This window comes from Oenanthe melanoleuca, chromosome 10 (genome assembly GCF_029582105.1).
Source record: "Oenanthe melanoleuca isolate GR-GAL-2019-014 chromosome 10, OMel1.0, whole genome shotgun sequence".
Lineage (NCBI taxonomy): Eukaryota > Metazoa > Chordata > Aves > Passeriformes > Muscicapidae > Oenanthe > Oenanthe melanoleuca.
In genome coordinates this window covers 10,471,275-10,490,940 of record NC_079344.1, presented here as the reverse complement: position 1 = coordinate 10,490,940, position 19,666 = coordinate 10,471,275, and the positions used below count along the sequence as shown (strand labels likewise).

General features: G+C 55.2%; 1 protein-coding gene across 3 annotated transcripts in view; it reads right to left on the bottom strand.

Moving 5' to 3' along the window:
- The window catches only part of NTRK3 (neurotrophic receptor tyrosine kinase 3), a 203,200-nt gene extending 184,686 nt beyond the window's left edge, over positions 1-18,514 (bottom strand). The window contains exon 1 of one of the 3 annotated variants that reach the window (XM_056499873.1): positions 17,729-18,514. In XM_056499873.1, the coding sequence (XP_056355848.1) occupies positions 17,729-17,976 (248 nt within the window). In that variant the 5' untranslated portion in view covers positions 17,977-18,514. The remainder of the gene's footprint in view (positions 1-17,728) is intronic. The other 2 variants (XM_056499871.1, XM_056499872.1) reach the window with 2 other exon arrangements.
- Positions 18,515-19,666: the final 1,152 nt, after the last annotated feature.

Sequence of the window (19,666 nt, the reverse complement as noted above, 5' to 3'; positions counted from 1 at the left end):
GTTACAGCGTGTACGTGTGCTGGTGCACACAGGAGCCCAGGGCAGCAGCCACAGCTCTAACACAGGCAAAAAAATGCACAGCAACAGCCACCCCTTGGGGCTAAGCTCTGGCAAGCTTGCAGCCCTGAGAGCATCTCTCAGGAGTTCCCAAAAAGCAGGAATCCCACCCAGAGGTCCTCAGGAGGTGCTTCCCTGTTCATCCCACAGCTTCTACCCAAAGACTACAGCACCTGTACTGGGCCTGCATCTTTTCAGATCTCTCATGTGTTGTCATCTGTGGGTTAAAAAATGTGCAAGTAAGTGAATAGGTGCAGGGATAATGAGGCAAGGTTTCGATCTGTGAAGGTGAGAGCACAGCAGCATCTGCCAATATGAAGGAAGCACCCGTTTCTATAAATATTGAAATCCGGTAATTATCATCATTAGAACTAGTTGTGATTTAGCCATAGCTCAATCCCAACAAGTAAGAATGGCATTTATTTGCCACAATTAGAACAGCTAAAAATACCTCCCAAACTTTGCCTGGTTCAGCCCTATCCCAGCAGGCTCAGCTCTGGGCAGGGAGAAATGCAAAGCAGGGGAGCACTTGAAGGACCATGCAGGGCTGAAAAAACCCTGTGGTCTCACAGGGAGACCAGGACACCAACACAAGGCTGCTCCATCATCCAGGAGCCCTTCATGGAAGCTCTGCTCCATGGCTTTCTCCCCAGCTCTGGTTCATCCCAGCTAATTCCTGCCCCACCACACTGGCTCACAGGGATGGCTGTTCCCTATGCAAAGCAACGTTCCCTCTAGCAAGCTACATTTTCCACACCAAAAGTTTCTTCACAGTTGTATCAAAAGGCACAGATTTGCTTCTAAAGGCAAGCAGAAAAGCCTGGCTCAGCCAAGCCATCCCACTGGCAGAGGGGGCAATAGCCCTGGTGGCACCCAAATGATCCAAAGCAGCCATCACTGAGAGCTCACCTTGTGAGCAGCCCTGCAGCTATGCCAAGAGCCTCCACACACTCAGCATCCCTCCCAGGACCCAGCTGAGTGCTGAAGGACTCCTAGAGCTCAGCATGCTGGACTGACAGCTTCAGGGATGGACCTCCTGGAAAACCTCATCCTTCCCACTTTCTACAGACAGCTCCTCACACAAAATCCTGTGAGCAGCATCAAGCTGTCCTGTCCTTCCTCTGCAAAGTGACCAGAGGGTCATCACCTTTCCAGAAGCTTTAAACATGAAGGGACTTGGCCATTCTGCCTTGGGGACACATCTGCATTCCAGCTGTCACCAGCAGTTTCCCAGCCTTTTTCCCAATGATAAATAAATGCCTGTGAGGTGGAGATAAATATCGCAGGAGGCAGCACCTCCAAGCAGCTACAATCAACCCTCAGCTTCCCATCCAAGTCCACAATCCAGGAAAAAAATCCCCAGCTACTGACACAAATCACCCGGGGCCATCTCCTCGTGCTCGTTCCAAGACTCAGGATTTTCCCTGAGGAAACGTGCCCGGCTCCCCCGGGCAGGGATGTTCTTTCTGACAGTCACGGTGAATACTCTGCCTGCTTAGCCGCTAATATCTGGAAATACGAGCCGTGAAATGGGAGCCCGGCGGGTCTGTGCGTGCGGGGGCGAAGGCTCCGAGGTGCTGCTCCCTGCCAGCTCCCAAATGTCCACCCAGCCCGCTGGCCGCCACCTGCTCCTCCCTGAAATGCCTCCAGCCCTGGCATTTCTCAGCCCCCAGCCTCCCTCCGCGGCTAATCCGACCCCTCTGATGCCTTTTCCCCCATTCTGTTTGCTTCTGAACTCGCTCCAGTTTGTCAATATTCCCATAATAAGGTGACTCAAACTCAGACCACATTCCTGGATTTTTTTTTAATTATTATTTTGGGGGTTTCTGTTGTTTTGCTTTGCAGTTTTTTCAGTGAGAATAGCCAGGTTGTAGCTCTGCTCCCCCTCTCCCCAAACACAGCCCATCACTGTTAGTTTAGGGCCCTAAGCCAGTTCTCAGTCCATTTGGCAGCATCGTATCCAAGGCAAACTGAACTAATTTTGAGAGTAAGATTTGGTGAGACACTATATCAAATGCTTTGCTAAATCCAAATATATTAGGATTTCCACGTCCTGCTCAGACACTAATTTTGTGATTCCATCAAAAAGAAAAAGCAATCAGGTTTGTCTGGCAAGATTTATTCTTTCTAAATCCCTGCTGTTATTGCTCATGCTTTCCTTATCCTCTAGTGCTTCACTTTCTTAATACTGCAGGACTGGAAGCGTTTGCTGGAAATTTATTTTTGCTATTTATATGGATTTGGAAAATCTGCCTCTGCTCTCCTCCGCTGCCCCCTGCCTTTCCCACTGCTGCTTAGCATCCCTGTGCTCCCACCAAACACATCATCTCTTCCATCCTCCTCCCAAAGGCACAGCACAGCAGCATCCTAAGCCCAGTGCTAATACACAGCTCAGACACAAGATACAGGAGAAAAACTAATTTTAAAAAAAATGTTTGGCAACAGGAGGAAGGTCTAAAGGAAACACCCAGCTGGGTCAAGCCCAGGTCCATCGCAGAACATCACCAACAGTTCATATTAATGCCTGAACCAGCCATCTTGAGCATCTCCACATCTTTCTTGCAAATTTTCTGGCACAGTCAGGGTGATCAGGGAGAGCTGAGCCACGAGGGGCATGGGTCAGTGCCTTTCCAGGGGACACATACAGCCCATGCTGGGTCAGGGCCAGCACTTCTGTAAACCAAACCCTGAGCCACTCAGGCAGCTGAGGAGCTCTCCAGGCCTGGGACTTGCAGAGAAAGGTGAGGAAAGGCTGCACTCCCCTGCTCTAGGGTGGTACCCCGGTTTCCCACTCATACCTCGAGGACTGAGCTGCTCAGAAAGCCACATCACAAGGCACTCAGATCTCTTGGAGCATTTTCTTCCCCAGTGAGCCAAGCAGAGGCTGTAAGTCCTGTGCTCACACAGCAGTTTTTTGGACAGCACTGTCCCAAAACACTGCCATGGGTGACCTCATCCCAACTCTGACTGTGCCCCACTGACCTCTGTGGGAGCAGGGCAGAGCTGCTCCTGCATTTCAGGGTATCACTCACTCCTGCCCATTAGGAGGAAAAAGGCAGCTGTGCTGGAGTGTCACTGCTTTCTGCTCACCAGGGTTTAGAAAGGCTCAGTAATCTGCACACCAGATAAACCTGCCTGGTGCCAGCTGCCTGCACACCCTTGGGACAGCCCAGCCAGCCACAGCACAGCAGCACTTCCAGCCTGTATCAGGACAGGCCATGAGCTCCAGACACAGCCTTTCCCACCTCCCCTGGCACATCCTAGCACACCCAGGTCGTGGCACTGAGCTGATGTTTGGCTTCCCACACCTCCATCAGGTCAGGTCTCTGTCAGACCCTTTGCCTCAGATCTTACACGCTATTTCAAAATAAAAAAAAAAAAAAAACACATCAGGGTCATCCCAGCAACTCAAGATTCAGAAAGAATTCATCCAGCAGAAGCTCAGGTGACAATTCTCCATTACACAAGGGACCTCTTGCCCAAGCTCCTTCAGTGCCCACTGAAGGGAGATTACACAGGGGCATGGCAAAGCTAAACTATGGCATGACCCCAAGCACTCAAGGGATAAAAAGAGATTTTCTCTTTGCTCCAGCTATTTTTACATCTCAGAAATGTGTCCTGGGGGAGCAGCCATCCCCAGGAGCTCTGCTGAGGGCTGGGATACCAACACCCTCCAGTTTACAGCCAGCTGGCTGCAGCCCAGCCCTGCTTGCAGCACAAGGATGACCTTCCCTGCAGGCAGCCAGGCAAAATGTCCTCCAGCTCCCACTGGCAAGTGAGCCCTGGAGGAGCTGGTGGGAAGGATTAACCCATGGTGGGACAGCTGCCCTCCATCACCCCACCCATTCCCCCAGGCTCACCAGGGCTCAGGATTTACAGCACAGGCAGAGCAAGGGGGTCAGCAGTGGAAAACTAATGGGGATGGAGGATTTACAAGGAAGGGCTGGATTCAGGGGAGGAAGAGCAAAGCAGAGGGTGATTTACAGGGTCAGCAGCAATTTACACAGCAGGTAGCACAGGGGAGGCAAGGATTTACAGGGGCAGGGGAGAAGTGCATTTTATGGGTCTTTATTAGGAAATGAGCATCTCCTTCCACTGACCGCCTTGACCTGGGGAGGGATGGGGGAGCTGATGGATCTCCAAGGAGCCTCCCCCTTGTTCTGGGGGTCACAGACAGGCCATCCTGGGGAACCATCCCTATCCCAGCATGGCTGCATGCTGCAGCTGGCTTCTGCTTGGCCACAACAACCTCTGGGTTGCTCCAGTGCATCCTTGTCCCACCACTGCCACAGGGCAGCATTCCAAGGGCAGCCTTGGTGGTCAGTGCCTCCAGGGAAGCTACAAACAAGCCCTCAGACATCTCCTCCTGGAGCTGGGGGCCCTTCATTCCTCCTGGCAAGCCCCACAGCCCCTCCCTGGTTTCTCCCCCTGCCAAGGGACAGGGCTGCCAGGCTGGAGGCAGGCAGGGTCATGGTCTGCTGAGCCTCCACCCCGTGGAGGGGGTGGTGAGCCAGCCCCAGGGCCACCAGCACATTCACACATGAGTCACCTCACCCACTCTCCAGTCCCATTTTCCAGCTGCTCCTGGCACCCAGCAGTAGCCAGGGGTTGGGGTCAGCCCCACTCGTGTGACCCTGAGCACATCACTATGGGCAAGCAGGTTCTTTCCTGCACAGCATGGCAGCATGTTTGGGTCTCCAGCTATCACAAATCTCCCAGCCCTGACTGTCCTGAGTTGGCAGGTGCCAGGCTGGGCACAGAGTCACAAGAGTTACACTTGGCCTGCTCACACTGCATGTCAAGCAAGAAAAGAAATATATTTGAAAAGTTGTCCCAGCACAGCAACTGCACCATGTTGTGACATCACCACTTTGGAGCACACCATGGTTGGTCTCTGCCAGCCCAGGAGGTGACAGCTCAACATCCAGGAGTGAGGCAGGACACACATCCTGCTGCCCCCAGCTCTTCTCTGTCAGTGGTACAAGGCACAGGCTGCCCCTCCAGAAGTGGCATTTGCAGCAAATGATGGTCTGGGGAGCAAAGCCTCAGCCATGCCAGCAGGAGGGTGCTCTCAGCTGACATGCCAGCCCACACCTTGCAGGCTCCTACATTCACTCCTCAAAAAGAGGCTTGCAAAAGAAGAAGTGGAGAGGTTGATCCTAGAAGAACCAGAACAAGGAGGAATTCACTCAGACATTTCATCTCAGTCTCATTCTCCATACACTTCCCTATTTTGTAACAGATACAGGAGGCCACATGCTAAACCAGTGCAATCCCTGCAGGACTGCAAACCCCAACCTCGTGCAGCACTGGGCTGCTCAGCACAGGAGTGCAATTAGACCCATGCCACTAGCAGAGAGAGGGATGGAGGGGAACAGCTCCAAGCACTGACCACAGACACCCAACGAGCCCTGCCCAGCCCTGGCATAAAAGAGGTGAAAATAAAGTTGTGAGCAGCCCACACAAAGCAAGAGAAGTCCCTCTCTTTCAGCCTGGAGAGATGCAGCTTTGCAGCCCAGCCAGGTCACACTGGGCAATAGAGCCCAAATAACATCCCATCATTTGCAGGTGAGGACTCACCCACAGCCCAGCTGACCCCACAGACCCTCAGCAGAGACACATGGCCAGCATCCCAAACAAGCTGGTCCCCTTATCCGTGTAAAACTTCCAGAGAGGCACAATAGCAACACCAGAACCACAGACAGCAGCAACACCATTTCCCCCCTCCCGCTCCCCCAAAGTTTGACTAAAGCTCAGGAGTATCTTTGCTTTTATAAATCTCTGCCTTTTAATGATGGCTTCAAGGCTCAGAGAAAAAAAGGCCCATTAAACTCACTGAATAAGTTAATGGGGCAGAGAGAATCCATTTCAAAGCCACCCCAGGCTATTTTCCTCTGGAGCTAAAGCCTGAATAAGCAAAAAGGAAAAATTAAAACTGTACAGTGCTTTGCCAATAAATAACCCCCAGTGTAATCTGCTACCAGGCAGGCCTCCATTTGCAGAGATAATAGGATGCAGATCAGCTGCAAACCACCTCCCCTTGCAGGGACCACCACCTTTTGATTGCAATTAGCTGTGCTGAGGCAGGAGCTTCCATCTCCTGCCTGTCCCTTTCCACGTGCCTGGGCAGGAGGGAATGACACATCCTGCAGGAAATGCCAAAATCCAGCACTTGGCTCTGCAATTCCCCAACATCCATGCTCCAGGCACACACCCCTGCTTCTCTGCCCCATTTTTCCCAAGCCCTCCTGCCCCTTCATCCCTGTCTGCTCCCCCTCCTTCACCAGCAGCGCTGTGGGTCCATCCCTCGCCCATCAACCAGAGCCCACACACAGCTGCTCCTCCCCAAACACTTAAAAACAAGTGCTTGTCCCAGAGAGGAGAAGAAAAAAAAAAATCCCAGCTTGTAAACGTTGATCCCACTAGACGCAGTTTGTTTACTATTTAATATTTAAAGATGCTAATTAAGTCTCCGAATAAATAAATCTGTGCTACCCGTGCCTCTTGGAAGGCAGGGATCCTTCCCTTGGGGCCAGAACATGCTGGGTGCTGAGCACTCTGTCTAGGTCTGGGGACCAGCCTGGGGCAAAGCTTAAGGATTCCACCACCATCCCTCCTGGAAGGAAGGGCTGGGAGCATCAGACACCTCAGCTATCAGGTCCTGGAGGAGAGCACAGGCAGGACAAGGCACAGGGAGGAGTATTTCCAGGCAGAGGTGTACACAGTGGTTCCTCTCAGCCCTGGGATGGCATCTCAGCTACAAGCAAGGAGCCAAGGGCCAGAGGATGAACCCACAAAGGGCTGGGGGTACACAGGCACCAACACAAAAACACCACACCAACAGCCAGGGCTGCTCCAGCAGCCAGCCACAGACACTGACATCCCTCCCAGAGCCAGGACAGGCAACCCACACAGCTTCTTACCTGAGAGCATCCTGCTCCAGCTTCTCTCCTCAAAACCAACACACAGCATCCTGCAAGGAGAGCGACTGCTGCCTCCCTCACACACAGCCCCCAGCATCTCTCAGCATCCACAGCTCAGCTCTTCCACCTGATACCTCTTCAGACTCATCAGGCTCTGCCTCTCCCAAGTCCGCTCCAGCTGTATCCTGCACCTTGCCATTAACCCTCTCAGTGCCAGCCCTGCAGAGCTCCCTGTTGCCCCTCCCTGCCCAGCCATCATCCCTGCAGTGAGCAGTGCCCTGCCCGCACTCCCCAGGCTCAGGCTTTGCTTTGATGCTCCAAGAACACCCTTCAGCATCTGCCCCGACCTGAAATGAGGGGCACAACACTTCCAAGAGAGCTGCTCTGATGTTGATTCAGCTCTGTGCCACTCTGCCCTCTCCCCTGCAGAGTCTGGGACTGTGAGCTGGAAGCACCCATGTGTCCAGAGCCCATGAGAGACTCAAAAGAGGAAAGAGTCCCCAGTAAGATTCAGCTTCTCTGAAGAGGCACAAAGCGAGGAAGGGATGTTCTCAGCAGGCTGGGGAGCTGGGAACACACAGCATCCTCAACCCTGTGTCCCACTGAACTCTGCTTGCTCCACAGGCTGCTCAGCAGCAGCCACCAAGTGACTCGGGGGCTTCCACCTTACTTTTCCTGGGATTATGTTTTGTCTGGGAGAGCATGACACAGACAAAGCCAGGATCCACCTCACTGCCCCAGGAACACCCAGCCACATCCTGGAGGAAAGAGTTCTGGGGACAAGAGAGATTTTTCCTGTCACAGAAGTGACGGAGCTCCCCACAGGCAATCCCATCTGTACTGGGAGGGACACAAGGGCCTTGTCTGCCCAGGTTAGGAGCAGGCAGGAGGAGGGCAGGCAGCCCAAGGGAGCATTTGCACAGCTGGATAACAGACTGGAGAGCCAGGACTGCTTGTTCCCAGCCCAGGTCACTGCACAGCATTTCCATGGAGAGCTGGGGTGGGGGATGAGGCCAAAGCTGCTCCAGGAGCAGAAGAAAAGTCAGCAGCTGCAGGCACCCAAAATCTCCCCCATGTGGCTTCATGACCTGGCAGGGTCAGGAGTTAGAGCCTGGCATTTCTGCAGCTCAGCTGAGCATTCATATTCCTAATTTATCCTGGCAAGACCCTGAGCATGCAGGGTCCTTAGCAGCACTCAGATTCCCAGCATCTGTTTGAGCATTTTCACATTAACATTTCCTAGTGGGAACCTCCTGGTGAGAACTAGTTAAGAGACAGCCTTGCACAACCCAGAACAATGAGGACTTTACCATGCTCACATCTGCTCCTACCCATTTCTCAGTCCCAGGGGCAGTGCAGAACTGGCAGCAGAGGCACCAGTGCCCTGTCCCCTTCCCAGCACAACTGAGCCCAGCACAGAGCTGTAGGAGAGCTGCAGGCAGGAGGCTGCATGGGGGCAGCACTTGGGCTCAGCCTCTCCCTGCATCCTTCCCTGGGATCCCAAGACCATTAATTGTCACTTCAACAAGCACTGTAGTCAAGAATAAGCACCTCAAGTGTCACATGTGCTATCAAACTCCCTTGGGAATCCTTCCTGACCTCTCTGCTCCACTGCTGGGAATTTTGTTTTTAATTAAAAAGGCAGTTTTTATTCAGGCAGACCAAAGCTGGGGGTGATGTCACATGCAGGTACAGGAAGGGCACGGCCACTACCAGGCTCCATTATCCACCACACCAAAACACAGGCAGGCAGCTGGAGGAAAGCTGGCTGTGCACATGGCTCTGGCTTCTCCTTCAGCTCCTCCACTGCTACAGCAAATGAAAACAAGCTAAAAATACAGCACATGTTTTCCTGGTGCCACTCTTCCCGACAAGCAAGGTCTCACACAGAGGGGAACAGGGAGGGCCCCCTGTTCCTTGGGGTCTGGAAATTGGGCAGTACCTGGGAGATGGGGATACCCAGCATGGTTGGTGCAGTGCCCCTGTGAGCTGGGCACTGATCCCAGTGCAGTGTTCCAAGTGGACTCCAGGGAAGTTTTAGTCCCCCTTTCTTCAGCTGAAGTGAAGCACAGGCCCTGAGCAGTATCATGGCTCCATGATCCATCACGTACTCCCCAACACACATCCACCCAAATGTTGCCTCTGCTGGGGGTCCATTTGCTGTTTTATTGCAGGACCACAGGGTGTCACAGCCTTTCCCTCATGCTGGCAGCCCTTGGCAATAGCCAGCAGGGAAAATGAGATAATCCCAGAGGCTGCACTTGGAGGATGTCACAGGGTCAAGGCCAGATTCCTGCCCTCACTCACCCTTGCTCTGTCTCACACCAGGCTCTTCTCAGCCTTCCTCCCTTGGAGAAGGACATGTGTTCTCTTTAGCTCTCTGACCTCCATCCAGCCTGTGCAGCAGAGGTTTAATCAAAGGAGCAAAGAACATTTTACCTATTCTGGAGGCCCTCAGAGACAGCTCTCAGCTTGTGCCCTCTTGTCTCTGCCTCCAGGATTTCCCAGTGGGGCTCTCTCATGTCTGCTAAACACAACAGGACCAATAGTACAGCCTCGTTTATTGGTTTATCATGGCCCTCCCTCCATGCCTGGCCTCTCCCTAAACCCTGGCCAGTGCTGGGCTAGAGGATGTCCATCCTCACTCTGCTTCTTGCAGGCCAGCTCCACCACTGCTCTGAGCCTCAGCTCCCCCATCAGTCAAAGGCACAGACCTATTAGAGGCTTCCTTGTAGGATCACAGCCAGAAACTGGTCACACAGGGCAGGTCATGACCCCATCAGGCACTGCTTGCCCAGCAACACCCTCTCACTGCTTTGGCCGGGCCAATACCATCCAAAAAGCTGCAAATCACCTCAATTCACAGCCGGGCTGGGGCTGTGTCTTGCACTGACCACATCCTCCCGCAGCAGCACCGAGAACAAAGCCATGACCCAACAACCCGCTCGGGCCATAGGGACCATCCCACACTCCACAGGAACGGGGATGCCGAGCTAGGGAGCAGGTGAGAGCCCGGGAGGGGTCCAGCAGCTCGGGCACACAGAGCAAAGCCTCTCAGTGAGGCAGCGAGCAGGCGGTGACCTGGTCCCCGAGCCCCGCAGCTCCCGCAGCCCCGCAGCCCCCGGTGCTCCGGTGCGGCTCCGAGCATCCTTCATCCCGCACTCCGCACCCCGCACCCCGCCAGCACCGGAGCCACCATCCCGCATTCCGCATCTCGGAGCCTGGAGCCTGCATCCCGGAGCCCGCATCTGCATCCCGCATCCCGCATCCCGCATCCCACATCCCGCATCCCGCATTCCGCATTCCGCATCCCGCATCCCGCATCTCGCACCCTGCATCCCGCATCCCGCATCCCGCATCCCGCATCTGCATCCCGCATCTCGCACCCTGCATCCCGCATCCCGCATCCCGCATCCCGCATCCCGCATCTCGCACCCTGCATCCCGCATCCCGCATCCCGCATCCCGCATCCCGCATCTCGCACCCCGCATCCCGCATCCCGCATCTCGCACCCTGCATCCCGCATCCCGCATCCTGAATGTCGCATCCCGCATCCCGCATCCCGCATCCCGCATCTCGCACCCTGCATCCCGCAGCCCGCACCCCTGAGCCCGGAGCCCGGCTGTCTGGCGCTGCCGCTTGCCCTCTAGCGGCACAGCCGCCTCCAGACGGAATAGCGGAGCGGAGCAGCCGGGATGCGCCGGGCAGAGCAGCCGCGGCTGAGCCGGGCTCCGGCCGCCCCAGCGAGGCGCAGGGTGGAGGCTCGGCCGGGAGCTGTGGAGCATCCGCGGGGTTTCTCGTTTGCCAGCGCTCCTGCACCGACAGCCCCAGCCCGGGATGAGGGGACAGCACGGTGCGGCACCGTGGTCCTGGTGCTGTGTGCGTGGATCTCAGGAGAGAACCACAAGAGGTGAGTGGGCTGCTGGTCCTCATCTCCTCGTGTGGGCACAAAGTGCTGCGATATCCAGCCAGGGCACAAAGTGCAGCCTCTGAGCAAGGAACTCGCCCACAGCACCTCCTCGATGGCAGTTTGCTGTGTGTGCGCCCCTTGGTGCAGAGGGGAGAGCAAGAGGATTTGGGGGAGAGCAGAGCCCAGACACAGCTGCTCAGAGAGCACCTGCACCACCTGTCGAGACCCCCTCTGCAGGAAACACTGAACCACTGCTACTCCACAGTGCCTGCTGACAACACTCCGAGTTACAAGCACTAGTAACACTCACTTGGGAAGCCTGACAGGATTAGAGCTTGGTTTATTTCCCACTTGTCAGCAGCCCCCTAAATGGGATGCACCAAATCCAGCCATAAACTCCTGGACAACACCAAACAGGGGCTCTTCACCGAGCAGGACAAGCTGGTGTGACAGGGTGGCACTGGGAAGCATCACCAAGCCCACCCTGCCTGCAGGGCTCCCCAAAGGTGATCCCATGGGACATCTGAGGGACTGCTTGGGGGGCTCACTGAGAGGCCCAGCAGTGCTGGGAGCAGGGATGGTCACAGGGCTGGGGGAGACCTTGAGCAGCCTCATGCTGAAGCACATGAAGATGCTTTGCTTCACAGGAGTGAGCTAATAATGCAAAGCAGATCCAGAAAGCTTTCCCTGACTGAGCTCTACAAAAGCCCTTAGACAGAGGCAACACTCCTCTAAGACTCCAAGGACAACAAGGCAGCTCCTTCCTCAGCCTCTTCTTCCTCCTGTTAAACATCTGTCCTGCACCTGAAACACCTCTGTCTCACCTCTCCAACTATAAGGAGACAATCCACCAGTCAGAAACAATTTAGACCTCCCCAAAACCTGCAGGACATGAGGACTTGGGAGATGTCACATGCACCCTGAAACCATCTGGGCCACCAGCTCCTCCTGTCAGACCAGCAGCTCAGGCCCCATGTTTGGCTCAGAAAAAGTCTGGGAAGTGCTGGCCAGCACCAAAACTGTTTCCTTCCTGAAGAAATACCTGACATCACCTGTGCCCAGAAAGTGCCTCTCTCCAGGACTGGTCAGCAGAGAGAAAGGCTGTAAGAGCAGGGCAAGGAGCCAACAGCCAGCCCACAGGAAAGGGGGAGGATACAGATCACTGCTTCTGGCTTAAATCACCTCTAGAGCATCAAGACCATGTATCTCAGCCCAACTCTTTGTCCCAAATATCTCTACACCCTTTTCTGTGCTCAAAGCTTGGTGCTGCACTCCCCAATCCCAACATCCTTCAGAATAGGTGCTCTGCATGAACAAGAGCCCTGCAAATCCAAGATGGATTGAATCAGGGGCCTTTTTGATTGTCTCTAGAGCAGCCAAAGCCTCTGGGACCAGGAGATGAGAGGCTTTGGGAACACAGAGCCCTTCATCTCTGGAGAGTAGTAGTACACAGGGCACACTGGGCACAACGTGGCTGATTCACAGAGAGGAGAAAAGTTTGTGCCTGTTGTCTGAAGCAGAGCAGTCAATAATTTGAGCATCACAGGAGCCTTTCTCATGGCTGTTTGGGTCACCAAAGCAAGTTCTGCTCCCTCCAGCCCTGCCAGGAAGAGGCCTGGTCTTTCCTTCTCGCCTCCTCCCCAGACATGGCACCAGGAGCACTCCCCGAGCTGAGCTCTCCCCGCACCAGCAGGGAAGGGGTGCTGTGCTGCCAGCACCCCCTCTCTCTCCCCCTCTCCACATGCTCCAGCTCCCTCACAGCGAGTGGGGGCTGCGTGCTCCCCCCACGGCTCCCAGCGCTGACGTGGCTCTGCCACCCCCGGCCAGGCCCACGGCAGGCACGGTGCTGCCACGGCTGGGACAGCCCCAAGGAAAGGATGAACATGCTCTTCTGGCCTATGGAGGGGAGCAAGGTGCTTCCTCTTGCCCCTGCCAGTGAGACCCGAAAATCCTTCATCTCTCCACAGTGAGCCACCTCCTCTTGGGTTGCTCTGAATTCACCTCACCTTGTTGACAGCAGCTACAAGCTGCACAGATACACCCTGAATATCCGCCCATCAAGCGTGTTTTACCACAGAGCCCCCCTGGTGAGGCTGGGCAAAGAGTGAGGCTTTACATACCGGGGACATCTCCCTCCCTCGAGGGAGCCCAGGGGTGACACACGCAGGCCACCACCGCCTGCCTAGCAGCATCTCCGCAGTGCCATAGCAACAGCTGAGGAGTAGGGAGGCCCAGATGGCAAACTCCTCCGTGTGTCCTTCCCCACGCACGCACCGTGCCGGCGCACGCAGCCGCTGCCCACGCTGCAGCGGGGCGAGACCCGGCCCGGCGCCCCGACGGCCGGCCCGCTGCCACCAGCCCCAAAATGCCACCAGCCCCGCTGCCACCAGCCCTGCAGCCACCAGCCCTGCTGCCACCAGCCCCACTGCCACCAGCCCTGCAGCCACCAGCCCCACGGCAACCAGCCCTGCTGCCACCAGCCCCGCTGCCACCAGCCCCACTGCCACCAGCCCCACTGCCACCAGCCCTGCAGCCACCAGCCCCACTGCCACCAGCCCTGCTGCCACCAGCCCCACGGCCACCAGCCCCACTGCCACCAGCCCCGCTGCCACCAGCCCTGCTGCCACCAGCCCTGCTGCCACCAGCCCCGCTGCCACCAGCCCCACTGCCACCAGCCCTGCTGCCACCAGCCCTGCTGCCACCAGCCCTGCTGCCACCAGCCCCATGGCCACCAGCCCTGCTGCCACCAGCCCCACGGCAACCAGCCCCGCTGCCACCAGCCCTGCTGCCACCAGCCCCACTGCCACCAGCCCTGCTGCCACCAGCCCTGCTGCCACCAGCCCCATGGCCACCAGCCCTGCTGCCACCAGCCCCACGGCAACCAGCCCCACTGCCACCAGCCCTGCTGCCACCAGCCCCATGGCCACCAGCCCCACTGCCACCAGCCCCGCTGCCACCGGCCCCACGGCCACCAGTCCTGCTGCCACCAGCCCCACGGCCACCAGACCCACTGCCACCAGCCCCACTGCCACCGGCCCCATGGCCACCAGACCCCAAAATGCCACCAGCCCCACGGCAACCAGCCCTGCTGCCACCAGCCCCATGGCCACCAGCCCCATGGCCACCAGACCCACAGCCACCATACCCACAAATGCCACCAGCCCCCCAAATGCCACCAGCCCCATGGCCACTAGGCCCCTGCCGTGCCAGGCTGGGGACTCACGGTGACAAACACGCCTGGCTGCTTGGCACACGGGCCAGAAGGGGTTCTGTGCCACAGCAACTTCGGGATCAAAGTTCTGCCTGTGCAGCTGGCCTTGCACTGAGTAAAGCCCCACGTCACACGGGTGAGGATGGGCTGGGGGCAGCTTGAGCATCTCTGAGTCACAGCTGGCTGGGGACACAGCAAAGGCCACCCAGCTGCACAGGGAAGGCGATGGTATTGACATCCCCAACCCCATGGTGACCTCTCCTGGAATTGGGAGGGGAAGCATGACTCCAAACTGGAGCTGTGTCAGCCAGGTCCAAGCTGGCTCTCTGGCTGGACAGGGCTGCTGGCAGCTCTCACAGGGATCTGTGGGCAGGGTCACACATCTAGGGATGCAACCCAAAATCAGGTAAATTTCTGGGCATGCAGGAAAAGGGCAGAGGGACATCAGCCAACCCAACCTCCTCCTCATCCATCTCAGGGCAGGAGCCTCCTGCCTTTTAACTGCCTCACTACTGACCTGGCATCACCTGGATTTGCAAGAAGGTTGTGTGTTACTGTCCCCTTCGGCCCAGCCAGGGCAGGAGCCACCAAGCCCTGAGTTTTACCAGAAGGAGGATGTGTGGGAAGCCAGAAGCACCAGCAACTGAAGCAAAGGCCATTCCTTTGAAGGGTGCAACAGGAGGCTCGATTGTGGGGTACAGGGCTGGCCTGCCCCACCATCCTCCTTGGGCAGCACTACAGGCTGGGTGTCCCCTGTGCCTCTTCTGTTGTCCTCACTTCATGGTGTCTCATCAGCCACTGAGAAGTGATATAACCCAGAGTTCCTGTCAGCTCAGCCCCCAGTGCTGGGTTGGGGTGGGCTGGCATAGAGGAGCCTTGCCCTCACTCAAGGAGGTAACATGGACAAGCCCTCCAAGACTGCTCATATTGGTTTTTTTTTAGCCAGCTCTCTGAACTGGCTCTGGCAGTCTTTCATCAGCAACACTCAAGCCCTGATTTGGAAGCTGAGCTCTCTTTTGGACGAGAATAAGGCTCTGCCTGGTCACAGGGTTGTTTCACCACCCCACACTCCATTTGCTTTTTCGCCAGCAACAAGATGGAGCAGTGACCACCACCTTCCCCAGGCTCATGGGGAGGCTCCAGCTGGGGCACTGCACCCCTCACCACTGGGACAGGATGGAGCCTCCCCTGCTCACCCCCAGCCCAGTGGGAGAAGGTGCTTTTGCCCACTGGCTGCCCACAAGCTGCCTAACGAGGCCAAGTCCCTGGGGAGCATGGCAAGCAGAGGGAAAACACTGCTCCTTGCCCGGCTGAATCACACTCACATGCCCAGAGTGATTCAGCCATGACCAGGCTGGGCTTCTAGGCACCCTTACCCCAACACCCATGATGTCAGGGCTGGCAAGGAGAGGCCTGACATCAGCCTGGAAGGGTGCAGGACCTGATGCCTCCTAAACAAGAGCATGAAAGTGGCTCAACTCTGGCTCCCAGCAGTAACCCCTTTGCTGGGAAGCATCCCTGCCATGTAAATCCACCCTCTGCTCCCATAAGCATCCCCTATAAACCACCACTGCCTTCCCAGTAAGCACAGACCCTTGTGGAAAGTTTTCATTCATGCCCAGTCTCAGCCCCTGAGAGCATTTTGGGGTTCACCCCAGTCCTGTGCCTCAGCCCTCCCAAGCCCAAAAAGGGAGGCAAGGGTCCAGCAGTGGTGCAGGGGGCAAAGAAATGTGCTTTGCTCAGTGTGAAGCAGAGAGGCATATGAATTCCAGCAAAAACTGGCACCTTCTTCTCCTTCCCCAACTTAAGAGAAGCTCCTTTCCAAAAAAAATACCCAATATCTGTTTCTGTAGTTGTCCATTTGTTTTTCTTTTTCCCCACTCCTTTTTACAGACTGCTTATCAGCATTTTTCATTTTCAAAGCAGTAAAGACATTTTCTGGGCACAAAGCACTCGTGTAATACTACCTCTCACAGCAGTTCAGATGTCTGTGCATCTCACAAGGCACAGTCGCTCGCGCTGGTGGCTTCCAAACCCTTCCCAGCCTCTCCTGCTGCTCCCCGGCCCCCAAAGGGTTAAAACTAAACCACAACAAACAGCGAGCACAGGGAAAAAACACGAGTTTCTCCGACTTCCCCAGCATCACCCTCATCCCTCCAGCATCACAGGGAAAACACTCCAGCACACGACGCAGGATAAATATGGGGCAATTGGAAGGGGAGTGTTGCATTAGCTCCCCCCATTTACTTTCCCCATTCCTGCTGTTTTTATAGAGGTTTGCTGGGAAGGGGAAGGCAGGGCTGTGGTGGATTCAGGGTCAGTGACCTGCTGAAAACCTGCTTGGGCATTGCATGGACCTGTAAGCGAGCGGGGAAAGCGGCTCCCGTCGTCTTTACCCAGCAAAGGTGATGAGCAGAGCTGCGAGAGAGGCACTGCAATTACTCCATGGCTCTGCTGCAACTGCACTGTGACCAAATAAAACAGCCTCAGGAAGAGACCCAAAGCCCTCTCCCTCCATGCAACCGTGCCATCGAGGGGGAAATAAATAAATAACTAACCCTCCATTACTCATTTCAAACCTTGCTGCATTTAACTGCCAGAATAAAGGATTCCACCTCTTCTCTGCTCAACTCCCACTGGCAACTTGCTCTGGGGGCTACATTTCCCTAAATGCTCACATTTCAATTAGCATTAGAATAATGAAATGGCTCAGAGTTCATCTCACCCAAAAATGTACTGGAAAATAAAGAGCAGAGATTGGAAGCAATGAGGAATTTTTTTTTTTTTTTCACACACGCACAGAGCATGATGGATTCAGGAGAAGGAAATATATTCCTTTCTCGACTCCACACTGATGAGATTAACATGGGCTTTGCTAACTGCCTCTCCAAACAAGGATAATGCAACTTCAAGTTGATTTTCCAGATAAACAAGCATGCAAACAAACGCAAAGTGCTCAACTAAAAATATCTCGCCGCTCCGATGCTTCTCCCCACCGCCACCACCCCGAACCTAAAACGCACAAATCCTATCGCGGCAGCACGACGAGATACAAAATTATAACAATGTGAATTAAATAAGCTACTTAAGGGACATCTCACTGTCCCATTTTTTTTTTCCCCTCCTCTTAAAAATGTGAAACCGCAGATCCCCAGATACACTCCGCCAGGGCAGGGAAGGGGGTATTTTCTGATGTGGGGATGTAAAAAATAATGACATTTTAACTGGATACAAAGTCTCAATAAAGAAAAAACAGCTCAGAACTTGCTTTTCTTGCCCAATTTGGGTAAATATGTGGCGGTGTGTGGCTGTGGCGTCCCCGTTCCCCTTGCAGAAGCAAACACTTAAAGGAAGCAGCAGCTTTAGCATCTTTGCCTGCTGCTCTCTCTCCTGCTAAGGAATCAGATCTCATTTACTTTATTCCTCTTAAGCCTTGGCCAAACTGTTGCTGGGCTTTTTATGGTTTTTTCGGTGAGATGGGGTAAGGCAGAAGGCAGATCTGCATCCTCTGCCCGGGGAGCCGGGCTGAGCCCAGACAGTGCCGCGATGCCGGGGGCACCTGAGCCCCGCACGGGCAGCCCAGCCCGCACCCTGCCGCGGGAGGGGAGCCGGGGGACCCCCACTTACATGGAAGTGATGTTCCTTGAGATGTCCGTGATATTGATGCTTGTGTTGCCATTGCTGCTGCCTGAATCCTGCCCTTCCAAGAGAGGGAAGAGGTTCCCATCATCCGGCTTCTTGCAATTGATGTCTGTCTTGCTGCAAAGACAATTAGCAGGGCAAGCCAGCACCGAAAGCAGATAGTCTCCCCAAATGCTCCAGAGCAAAAATACCCTCCAGAAAGTGCACTTGGTAGGGCAAAGAGAGACATCCATCTCCGATTGCTGCTTCTAAAAAAGAGGAGGAGGAGGAAAGGGGGGATGGAGGGAGGGGAAGGGGGGGAAAGGGGGAAGGAAACAAAGACAGAGGGAGGAAAAAGAAAAAAAAAAAAAAAAAAAAAAAAAAAAAAAAGACAAACAACAACAACAAAACCTCAAGCGATCAGCTGCAAAAATCCTCCAGCAGATGAAATCATGCTGGCAGCTGGCTGGGAGAGGCTGTAATTCCCGCTAGGGCAGCGGCCGCGGCCGCGGGCGGGGATGGATGCATGCCGGCCCGGCCGCCCGCCGCTCCCGCAGCCGCTCCGGAGGATCGCAACGGGAGGCTGGGGAGGGAGGGATGGGAGGGGAGGGAGGGAGGGAGAGAGAGAAGCAGCCGGGGAAATAAATAAATAACAAAAACGGTGCGAAAGTCACCAAGTCCCACCTACTGGGCAGAATTAAAATTGACACACCTGCAAAAAAAACAGACAGAGGGAGAGGAGGGGGAGATCTCCCCTTCCCATCTCTTCCCTCCCCCGGCCTGGCCAGCCCTGCTGCGGCGGGCACAAAAAGCAGGGGAGGAGGAGGAGGAGGAGGAGGAAGAGGAGGAGGAGGAAGGCTTGCAAAGAGAACCGGGCTCCGCAATAAAAAGGATTCCCCACCCCCCTCCCTCTCCGCTAAAATCAGTGTAGGAGGAGGGGGGAGAGAGGGGAAAAACCCCACTGCTGGAGCCCAGCTCAGCCCCGGGAGCGGAGGAAAAGTTGAAGCTGGGGTTAAATTTGTGGTGGGGGAGAGCAGAGGGGCTCTGGCTCGGCTCCTGCTTTCTCAAGCTCTTTTGGAGGACGATGCTGCCTTTCGCTTGGTCGTTGGGTGGGTTTCCCCCCCTCCTCCCTCAACCCGGACATAAGGGTGGAGAGGAAAGCGAGATTAAACTGAACTGGAAGAGAATAAAAACCAGTGTGGATTACAGCAATTTAATTTTTTTTTTTTCTTCTTTGGAGGATCCTAGCGAGAGGAAGATCAGACGGCTGGGTGTGAAAAAAGCGACTGAAGAGCACCCAGGAAGGACTTTCTAGAAAAAATGCATCCCCCCCAGCCCCTAAAAAATGCGCTGGGGACCAAAGCAGCTGCCGGGAAGCGCAGGCAGGAGCACCCAGGGTCGGGGCTCCCGTCCTCCCTCCCCTGGCTTCCCTCTTTCCTCCTGCAGCAGATTCTGCAATCAGACATGCAAAAAAAAAAAAAAAAAAAAAAAAAATCCTGAAAGAGAAGACTGAAGTGTTGAAAAGGCTGAGCTCAGAGCGCCGAAATGGCATCAGGAGAGCAGTGAGTGCGAGCTGAACAGCAGAGCGAATTAAGATGCATGGTGCATTTTTGGCAAGCACAAACCCAAGCAGATCAGAGCTCTGCTTAATTTGCTCTGCTTTTCCACAGCGCTTTTCTGCATGCCTTTTTTTTTTTTTTTTTCCTCTCCCCAATAGTTTCATGTCTCCGCTCCTCTGCACAGAGACACAGCAAAAAAGGGATGGTGCTGCAGGCAGGAGCACGGGCAAAGGGAGGAATTACAGGTGTAGGACTCCACATATTTCAAGGATCCACTTCTGCCAGCCACAGAGCTTTGCACGAGACAGCACTGGCTGAGCCAACACCTTCAGACTCTGCTACACACCCAGAATCATCCTGCTCCAGAAGGGGCAGCAGGATTTGG